Source organism: Opisthorchis viverrini (genome assembly GCF_000715545.1).
Source record: "Opisthorchis viverrini unplaced genomic scaffold opera_v5_160, whole genome shotgun sequence".
Classification (NCBI taxonomy): Eukaryota; Metazoa; Platyhelminthes; class Trematoda; order Opisthorchiida; family Opisthorchiidae; genus Opisthorchis; species Opisthorchis viverrini.
This window is the reverse complement of record NW_008751817.1, coordinates 588,305-599,106: the sequence shown is the minus strand read 5'-3', so window position 1 is coordinate 599,106 and position 10,802 is coordinate 588,305. Positions and strand designations below refer to the sequence as shown.

At 44.5% G+C, this 10,802-nt stretch overlaps 2 protein-coding genes across 2 annotated transcripts in view; both read right to left on the bottom strand.

Annotated features, from left to right (window-relative positions):
• The window catches only part of T265_07174 (hypothetical protein), a gene marked incomplete at both ends in the record, with an annotated part of 15,047 nt that extends 7,169 nt beyond the window's left edge, over window positions 1-7,878 (bottom strand). Inside the window, 5 exons of the mRNA XM_009172625.1 lie at window positions 4,228-4,361; window positions 4,711-4,962; window positions 5,007-5,073; window positions 6,667-6,907; window positions 7,688-7,878. Coding sequence (XP_009170889.1) covers window positions 4,228-4,361; window positions 4,711-4,962; window positions 5,007-5,073; window positions 6,667-6,907; window positions 7,688-7,878 — 885 coding nt within the window. The remainder of the gene's footprint in view (window positions 1-4,227; window positions 4,362-4,710; window positions 4,963-5,006; window positions 5,074-6,666; window positions 6,908-7,687) is intronic.
• Window positions 7,879-10,530: 2,652 nt separating this feature from the next.
• The window catches only part of T265_07173 (hypothetical protein), a gene marked incomplete at both ends in the record, with an annotated part of 4,330 nt that continues 4,058 nt past the window's right edge, over window positions 10,531-10,802 (bottom strand). The window contains one exon of the mRNA XM_009172624.1: window positions 10,531-10,667. Coding sequence (XP_009170888.1) covers window positions 10,531-10,667 — 137 coding nt within the window. The remainder of the gene's footprint in view (window positions 10,668-10,802) is intronic.

The following is a 10,802-nucleotide window of genomic DNA, read 5'->3' as shown; positions in this document are numbered from 1 at the left end:
CCCCCCCCCAAAAAAAAAAAGAAATCCACTGACTGTGATTAAGCATTAGTATTCCGGCATATCTAACGTACTGCGGAGATGGCGCACAGTGGTCAGAAGTAAAACTGAGCTTTTAGACGTACTCCAGAATTCCACATTCACACAAGGGTATGCAGCTTTCTCACACTGCTCCAGAAAAACCAAGTGGATATCAAGGCATCGCAGGTCACCCAAGCAGGTTTATGGGACTGTACATATCAACTTCATTGACCCTCTCAGGTGCAACATCACATTACACCAGAGCAGGCAACAGTCTGTAGCAAGACGACCTAGATTACCACTTATAACTATGGAAAATGACTCCTTTTATCCTGGCCAGTGCTCTAGTAGGACACCCTTACATGCAAAAACATATTGGATCTGGATCTGGCAGTTGTGGTATCCAGGGTGGTCGAAACTACGCCCTCCACTAGCTGAAAGCGTTTTGCTACGTCATCAACATGCGTACACGCAACTGCAAGAGGTTGTGAGAAACGTTTGTTGATTAAAGTTTTGCGGTTAAATAACATCCAAAGGGTTATTTGGGGGTAAACAAGATATATATATACGCTAATTGAATCATAGACTGTTGAACTACCACCCGAAACTTTCTGGTTCATTGGAATCTCATTTCTAGTGCAGTACATGGACCGAATAACTCCAACCATTCCCATAGTGAAATAGCCCTCCTGAACCGAGAAAACTCGTCTGCTTTCGTTTGTTATTTTCAGGAAGCATAATGTTGTGAACACATGGCCTTATACGCTCGGAAAACAGATACATGCAGGACACTTGAGGTGTAGTCCTTAGTGGACTACCAAATATCAGAGAATAAAACGCACAGGACAGTAATAGCTAGTGACTAGGGGTCGGTTTGCACTTCTAGGATCTAGCGCCCAAGTGAAAATCTTCATATGCCGGACTATTGGCTGCGTTACCTAATGATACAGAGTGAAGACACGCTTTGAACTTTCGTCCTCCTGACAGATACACAGTCTGCTGCACTCACTGTCACAGTACAAGGACATTTATCCGGCTGTGGAAACGGGAGCTTTCTACTTCATGAAGCCGTTCAATCTAGAAAATAACCCAGCTTATAATGGTCCTGAGATATAGGACTAGCCAACCTCGGGGACTCCAAAATTCTGCTGCCCATGTAGTATATATATATATATATATATATATATTCACTTGTAGCAGATAGGCTCTCCGTCAAAGAATAACTGGATACGTAACGAAAACCCCGCATGTGCAATGCGATTACAACCGACTAGTTATCAATCCACAACGAGACACCTACCAAATACAGGCAAATCGATGGATCCCGCAGTCACTCATAGTTCCGCCACGTAATCGAACCCCCTCCCGTAGCCATCAAGTAGCAAGGTGATGACAAGCAAATTTATGGAGCAATATTTCTGTGTATAAAACCTCAGCACTGTTCTCCGACTGCCACATTGGCCTTTGAACATTTTGTGTTTTTCACCGACATTAGACGTGGTGGAACTAAAGAAGTCTGTTTTATGCAGATGACTGGTGGAAATAGAAGAAATGTGACATATCACCAATCGCGTCTTCTCATTGTTCTCAAGAAATGAAACGAGTCCGTTAGTTTTTTCCACCGAAGCTGCTCTGTTGTCGTCAAACAAATTTGATGGAAGGCTATTTGAGATGGGCGAATGCAGTGGACAATGCACTGCGCGTGCAAGAATATTCTCCTCCTTCATCCTTGTTGCGACTGTCTCTAACAACAGGATACACAGGGCCGCGATGTAGTCACAGACTGCAGAAGTGTAGGAGAACTGGACATAGCGGCGAGGTCTATAAAGCCCAAGTGAAGATGGTCCAACTCAAAGGATTTCAGCTAGAAACACATGGATTGGAGAATTACTTTCTTCTACTCCATTTTCAGCTCCAATCCACCAGCGAATCACAGGGAGGCAGTACAACGTGCCGAGTCAATAGTGAAAATTGAAGGCTGTGAGAAAAACTTACCAGGTACTCGAATTTAACATCTAGATACTTCTTTATCGTTAACCGAGTGTCTGGTATCACTTTTCGTAGAAAGGTACTTAGATCCGCTATAATCTGCAGAGAAAGTGAAAAAAGAAGCAGACGGGATAAAGTGAAAGCAGAAAATACAGTTTTCATAGTCAAACAAAGGAACAAACTCCGATTTTTTCAATAAGCATGCTTAAGTAGACCTCGCTCGAAAATCGATTAGCTTCTACGGACAGTATCGTGACAGGAACCGACGGTTCAAAACGTCAACCTGTAAAAAATGAGTATATCAAATTCATTGAGTTCAATACAAACTAATCGGTAACGGCCAACGGCGGCACGGCTAAGTGCAAATCAATTGAGAAGTGTTGCCATACGACCACACGGAAAGGCAAGCTGATGCTCTATATTCAGGTCAGTTTACAAGAGTTCACGTCGGGCTGCCGTATTCACTGAACCATAGTATCATCATAAAAAGTGCTATTGCTTAAAATGAGGTCTAATTCAACCACATTGAATCGATCTAGAACACACCGCCATAAATCAGTCACAGTTTAGGCGGATGTATCGCAGTCCGGGGATACCATAATTAGACTTAAGGTGCAGGACTGAACAAGTTGTTTCAATTTCAGAGGATGGCTCAATTCCTGGAACCTTTCTAAAAAGAAAATAGCGCACAACATTTCAGAGTTTATATAGCGAGGTTCGCCTCTGGAGAATGCTACCTTCTTGTGAGCAGATGCATCAACTTGTGAAGAAAATTAAATCATAAGAGTAGAATTACGTACGAGTTTAAGTGTACCAGACTTTTCAAAGTAATTGAAGTGCTTTACGCGAAACCACAGGTTCTTTATCATCGAGAACCGAAAAAGAAGCCCTGAAGTCACTTTGGGGCCAGCTAATTGTGATTCCCTGAGCAAGAATTAACATGAAATACATTTCCAACGGAGTTTCCCCCTCTATTCCCTCCTGAAGGAGCACGGAAAGCACACGTGAAGCGTAAGAACCTAAGCATAAGGACGTAATCGACTTGAGATAGCACAACACAGATAAAACGAAACCTTGTCTATCGGTAAGCAGTTAACTTCAATAGTCACGTTGAGAGAGTTAATAGGGTATGAGCCAATATCAACTGTAAACCTCTTGTAACATCGAGTAATGTGACGGCATATGAACCAAAAACCATTGCACCCTTGCAGATCTTCTATATTGAAACACACTCAGGAGAACTAAGTCTTTTGTAAGGAGTGCACTTCCTGGGATGCCTGAATAATAAGGATGATAGATACTGCCATCACAGGTAATCTGACAGCTTTGTGTCATGCTAACAAGAAACATTTTCGCAACGATTTGTGAGAGTTTCATTGTGAGCAGTTGTACTTCTTATGCATTATATCTTTTGTGTTTTATGTACAGTATACGATTGCAGTACAGTATACGATCAGCTGAAGTCAGAATATTACTGAAGTATAAGTGGAAAATAGTAGAACCTACGAAAGTTTAGACCACAACGCGAACCCGTGAACAAAACACGAGTATTGGCAAGGGTGTTGGGTCTAGGTTGCGATCTTGTTGCAAACTGAAGGGTCACAGCAGAGTTCACGCTCAACTTGCATCCACTTTACCTAAGTGAGCATTTGGAGATGCGAACACTTCAGGATACCGGTGTACAATACGTCTCCTCTACCGTTCTGGCTTCTTCGATAACAGGACTTGTTTCTGGGTATGCGAAACTGAAGCAGTTTAGCACTAACCCTCAGATGTTGGGACAGACAGAGAAAGATTATAATTTTACAAGCTTCCTTTTCAGTTGTCATTTCATCTGTCGGAAGGGTTCTTAAACTCTAGTGACTTTCCACTCTATCCTATCAAACGCTGGGTTATCCGAAATCACACGTCCTTTACACTAACTACACATGACAGTGAATAATCGGAGGGGTGTTTCAGATCAGCGATTTGTTTTTCGAGAAGCAAAGGAGTGACAAGTGGGGGGAAGTATAAATTTTGCTTGCTCCGAAGGCTTATCCATCCTTAATGGGTAGTACTGTGCAATAACACCAGTTATCGAAACTGGACAAAGTATGACAAGTACCACGAAGAGATTGCATCCTCCAGCAATGTGAACTTGCACGGCAGAACGGCATCAACCGTTCATCAGACGACCAAAATGTACTGAGATTAATCGAACTACGGTAGATAATAACTAACCGGTTTGATTTTCTTCAACATTTCTATGGAGAAACGTTCCATACTTCGATGTGTTGTCCCAAACTGTGTGAATGCTTCACTGGTGCGAAGCATGGGTTCCTTCACGCCGATTTCGGAAAAGACATCAGCCAAACCTGGGCGGGAGAAAAGTAAAATTGGTTTTGAATGACCATGCGACAACGAGCGGCACAAAGGCAAGTGAATAATAATAATAACCGTTCAGCTGTGACACCCTTTCGGGGCTTTAGCTGCCACGCCACCCAAAGGAAGTACGAGGGCTGGGGTACTGCCAGGTTGCCCAAGACTAGACAGGGGAAGTCAACAGAAAGAGACCGGGTTCGAACCACGGGCCTTCCGATCAGTAAATTCGCGCCCTGACTGCTAAGCCACCTCGCCACCAAGTGAGCAAAAGCAATTGGCCTCTAGACACAACCGAAAGGATGTATACAATCAGTTCGAGTAAATAACTTCGGATTGGACTACCTGAGTATATCCGCGAAAGTTCATAGATTGCCCGCAGTAGATTCTTGGCGTGGGCCATCATTCCGGAGAACATTGTTGCAGTTTTGTTCAGTTCATCGAATTTCTTTACCAAACCATCTGTGATAGAGCATGTCAATAATGTTCGTCGAAAGAGAACGGTACCGTTAACCAGAATAGCGCGGCTCAGACCGAGGGCATCGGCCGTGCTACTTTCCATGAACTCAACCACACGATGCTTGGCTTTTTTCAATACTGTAACAGAATAACAATTTAACGTTGTTGCAAAGCAGTTCTACCAATATCCAGTGTTTTCCCTTGTTTCGGATCGGCGTGGAGCTTGTTGAAGTTGATCACCACTTTATCCTGGAAAAGAAAGAATGCAACCAACAAGTGCACAAGAAGACAGGACTAGTTCGGAATGATGTCGTTTGTACATGAGTAAAAAATTCGGTCTATGCGTCAGGATACCCGTAAGTGGGATAACCATAACTGCACGGCGTCCCTTGACGTAAATCAAGTCAGAAAGCTAAACTTTTGTGAAGATAATGATTCCAATTGCGATGAGATCTAGCTACTATCTGAGTGATTCAATACTCAGACTGCATACGTAATGATAATCTTTCGAACCGAACGACACAATGTATATTCAAACTCCACGTAGGCATCCGCTTTATGAACGCTCCTGAAGCTCACTCCGATCGATTCCATCCAGGAGAAAACACCCGTGATTTTAGAAGTTGGGTTGGACTCTGCGATAGCTAAGAGGAAGCCATTAGTTTGGCAGTATCTTAGCTAACTGCTAGACGTAGACTAAGTGTGAACGTACACGTTAGCAGCCGGAGCCGGCTACCGCGCACAGCTGTGGTGGTGTGATGAAGAGGAAAACGTATGTGAAATAGGTGGAAACGAATGGCTCTGAAAAATAAGAAAACTGTAGTGAGACGCTGGTGAGGTTTGTGCTTCACGGGTATGCAGCGTGCCCTATTGGCATAGAAGTGTAACCATGGAAAGCGTCCACCAAAAGGGGTTAACTTTTCAACCGTACTGGGTAACACACGGATGTGCATCTTGTCGGAGCATGATAGAGACGGAGAGGCAAGTTATTAATGAATATCAATGGTACAGCATCCTATGGAATTTTATTTGTTACCACAGCACCATTTGTGGGACACACCCAGTTGCCTTCGTCTGGTTATATGCTGCGCAAACCGAGTTATTGTCTAACTAATTTGAGTTCCGTATCTCAGAGGAAAGCGGTGCAGAAGAATAGAAAAGCAAACCATGACTGGGAAGGAGGGATGGGTTACGAAAACTATGGTTGTTCGAGCCAATTACCTTAAGGAATGGAAATCCAGAAACTAGGCTTGAGAAACCTCAAAATGAGCCTGTGAAAAGTTTCCAACGACATTCATGCTTCCAGTTTCCGTTCAGATTGGCCCTGCGCTTGGAGATTGGGGCACCCAAAATGATTGTGGGTGATTGCTATTAGGATTTTTTACGTCAACCTTAAAGACAGGGGTTTATTGAAAAAATGAAACCACCAAACAGCGGTTTAGTTGGTGTCGTTGACTGTAGAATTTTATCGAACATTGGACGCAAAAACTAACCCATAAACCAAGGTTCAAGGTGGACATGTTGCACTGACTACACATATGCTGAGGAAGTCGGTCAACTAAAGTGCTTTTGGAACTGTTCTATTCAGCCACATACATAATAATTATTGTTTCCTAATAGCGCTATTGTCGTCTGATAAGGAATGTTCTCTTGAATCAGGTTTAGTGTGTGGGGAATAAAACAGCAAAGTGGCACGAAAAATAACATAGCCTGGCTTGATGTAAAAAACAAAATGAGGTGAATGACTTCCAAGATTGGTGTGGAACCTGGATGAGGTAACTAAAAGCAACAATCACCTACCCATAATTCAGAGGTTATTTTAAAATGGAGAAATTTACCCACCTTGAAACTCTGGATCAAGCGAGCAGCTTCAACTTTCGACTTCCCCTTCAAAGCAATACCATTGACCGCCGTGATTTCATCTCCAGCCTGCAAGGTTGCATCCTCTGAGGCTGGAGTGGAGTCGAAAACTTGAACCACATACAAGCAAGGGCAGTAAGGTGCGCCCCCACCGATACTTATCCCAACAAGATTTTGCGCATCTTTGGTCAGCGTGACACATCCGCTTGTAACAGTCATACCACTAGGAATGAAGTAGACGGAAACGGTGCATATGAAACTATACCTTCATTTTACTTATGGACATTGTGACAACGACGAAAGACACCAACAATAACGTCCTTGAGATGGACACTGGATATCGAGACTAACTATTGTTAGAAGCCTGAATTAACCAGAATGACAAATCATCGTTTAATGAATTGAGCATTGGACATTCAGCACCAACCAACCATCCAATGGTCAGATAACTGAGCTAATTGGGGCACATTTATTCTCAAACACACTTCCTGGTTTTAATCACGGTAGTTTTTGGTGAAGAGCACAACTTATCCGAATGGATATTGCCCAGGTGTTCACTCGCGAACTCCCAACAGCTTCTTTGCCCTATTCCCTATGATCCATTTACCAATTACCTAGCCGTTGCTTCGTACCTGCGTTTCTGTCCACTAAAATGAATCGAAGGGACGAGATGGCCGAAGTGGTTAGGGCGCGATTTACTGATCCTTCGAAACCGAAATCTGCTTCTCGACTTCCCGTCTAGACTTGGGCAACCACGCAGTATCCCAGCCCTCGTGCTTCCTTTGGATAGCACGGCAGCTAGCGATTTAGATTATATCCAGCGGTCACGTGATCGTATCGGAGAAGTTAGACAGACGGCACTGAACGCCGCTACCATAACCAGTTTCCACTTTTGCCATGCTTTCTCCCCGTTCTCGTTGCTGCAGAGATTGAGTCACTTCATGTCGATAAATATGAGCTACGGTAGTTCTCGAAGACGGTAGACTGGCATGCATTTACTAACCTGCGGGGCCTAAAAAATCGTTCATCTGCAGCACTCTTTCGGTGCCTAGCTGCAATGCCACACGCAGAAGGCACGAGGGCTGGGATAATTCCAGGTTTTCCAAGCTTAGTCAGAGGAAGTGGAGAGGCAGAGGCCGGGTTCGAACCACGGACCTTCCGGTCAGCAAATCCGCGCTCTAACCACTGAGCCATTTCGCCCCCAAAGGAGTTATAGATGAACTACTATTACTATTATTGTTATTAGGTTACTCGGTGCGCGCGTTTGTGTTGAAACGTCGTGCTGGTTATAAATGATTGCTGGTCAGTACTCGGGCGAGATGGCCCGAGTGGTAAGAGCGCGAATTTACTGACCGGAAGGTCCGTGGTTCGAATCCCACCTCCGCCTCTCGACTTCCCCTGTCTAGGCTTGGGCAACCTGGCAGTATCCCAGCCCTCGTGCAACCTTCGGGTGGCATGGAAGTTAGGCACCGGAAGAGTGCTACAGCTGAATGCTCTCTCTCAGTACAAAAGTGGAATCGCTCCCTGTTGTCCGTGCAACAAGCATCGAATCGACCGTGCAGTGAATTTGAGGAGCTTCCGTATCGAGCGCAAGGGTGACAAGTTCGGTGTTCCTTGCTTGTCAAATGAACCCAGATAAATCTCGATAGAATGTATTCTTCTCAATGTCAGAACTGCTGTCCGTTGGGCACAGTTCCTTAATTTGAGACACTTGGCTTGGTAAAGCTGGATAAGTGAACGGCTGAAAGACGGCTGTTTACTGGAATCTAATCCAGCAAAATGCATTCAGCTCTGGGGCTGAGTGCAACTCCCACGTCTTATATTCCACGAGTCATCGCTTCTGGATTGCCAGACACAAGGAGGGAGAAATGTGAAAGACCTAAGGTCTTCGTTGGCGCCTTAGGATGTACGATCACGCTTGAGTATTGAACGCGCGTTTCAGACACAAAAGGTTTAAGGTCTAAGCTAGCTTCATTTTTTACCAATTCAACAGTTTGAAAAATGGAATCTCCTGTTTAGAGGAGATCTCACGGCTTTAGCTAAGTGTTATTTAGTTCACTGCTAACGGTCAACGGGGTGTATATAACAAAAACTGTCACATAGCTGGAATCAAATTATTAAATAACACTGGCTTATAGAGTGGAAAGCGTTTGAAGAACAAAGTTGGATAAAGGATCGTCTGAGTTAATGACACTTCTCGGCTCCCTAGGTTGATGAAGAGGGTTTGCTTGAGACATCTCACATTGAGCCAGTGACCTGGAAACCTAACACAAAGCAATGGAGGATGAAGGGTTGTGTTCGCCGATTGTACCACCAGCCTTGAACTCAAAAGTTAGACCAGTGAGGCACCGAACAGTTAGGCTCCCTCATGGACCCTGTCGGTAGAAGACGAATAATAATCAGACCTGCTGAAGTAAAGGAGGCTGCCCCAACCCAAGGACACAATATACAAAACATAGATTTATCATCCTGGATGCGACCGCGCACAGTGGATGCTTTTGGACTGACGTCGAGCTTCTGACAATGTTTATTTCTTTTTCGATCTTATTTGTTAACTCGCCGTGGGCCAACCCTTGGGTGGTCAGATTGTGCAACTTTTAGGACCAACATTTTTTTAACACGTCCTTCCTCAAGGTGAGGAAGCACTGCTGCTTTCGTGGATGGGGACACGTTAATCCCCAGGGAGAAATATCATAATGACTTCATTTGTAGTACGGAGTCCCGCTGCTCTTAATCCGACCGCCCATTTTTGGCCTTCCTGGCATGGTAGTACGTTGTTGAACGAAGTCCTAGACAGTATATTCCAATGGGTTATTGCGGAACTGATGCCCGACCACTAAATCAAAGCGACATTTTTCGTTCGGGGCCGGAGTGTGATCAAACTAAACGTACACACACGGTCACAGGTCGACGCGTTTGTACATATTCCGTAGAATATCAGCTGTGTACAACTAACTGGGCTACATCCTATCCAGAACATGACGTCCTGGGACATAGCATGTTGTATGGCAGCGTGTTTCAAGTGATCAAGAACGCATCCTGCCCTGTCATGATTTCTCCTAGCCACCAATTGCCGAATTTCGCTGATTCTAGTACCCAGTTTATCTGTTTCAATTCTGAGGTGATTTGGAGTGGAGCACAAAACTGCGTTTGCATTATGGTTTCTGTTCACGATGGAGCGGAGCGCAGTTTTCTCGAAAAAATGCAAGACAAAACAAATGCATCAGGATAGCTCAGTTATCTCATGAGGTGAAAACTTACAGTTTGTCTTTAGCGAATAAACACTCATCGGCAAACTAATTTGGTTCTTTCGAGAGACTCACCTGGAACCCAGCTGAATCTCTCGTTTATGATGTTCTCAGGCAACTGAATGTGCTGCACCAGGCCGCCTCATGTTTCAGTCGCTACGATATTTGAAATATCGCGACACATGTATATTTGTAATGTACTACTCATAAGGTTGCTGAAAATCCGTCGACAGCCCACGACCGGTTTCGCCCTTCTTGGGGCTCATCAGGTAGGCGCAGTCCCCGGGTTTCCGTCAATCTTATGTTCTACTTGAAACCAAATTGCACGAAATTAGCGAATGTACACTCATTTGCAAACTAGTTTGGTTGTGGGAATTCACGGAAGGATGGATCGAGGCTTTTGCCCAAGTTTCCCGGGTCGGGCCCAAGTTTCCCGGGTTTCCCGAGAGAGAAAAAATGCAGGACAAAACATATGTATTAGGACAGCTCAGACAGACAAACTTACAGTTTGTCTTCTTCATATCCGTAGTCGTAGGTGTACATCCTGACCCAATGTCGACTACGAACCCAACTGTTGAAACTACGCTCTTATTGGCCGCTATTGTTGATCAGGTACATGACCTTCGGGCGAGCTCATGAGGGCACACGGATTCACGGATTGATACACAGGATCGAGGCTTTTACCCAAGTTTCCCGGGTCGGTTTTGTTCTTGTCGGTCAGTGGCTGTCGTTCACCTGAAAGGCACAAGTGAAAAAAGGGTGTAGCACTGCTCTTTATGTTCTCAGCGCGGGGCAGTATCCTCGCCAGCGCGAAAATTCGCATTAACAAATGTCTAATAGTGCTTTAAATTGGGTTCGAGAAGGAGCATG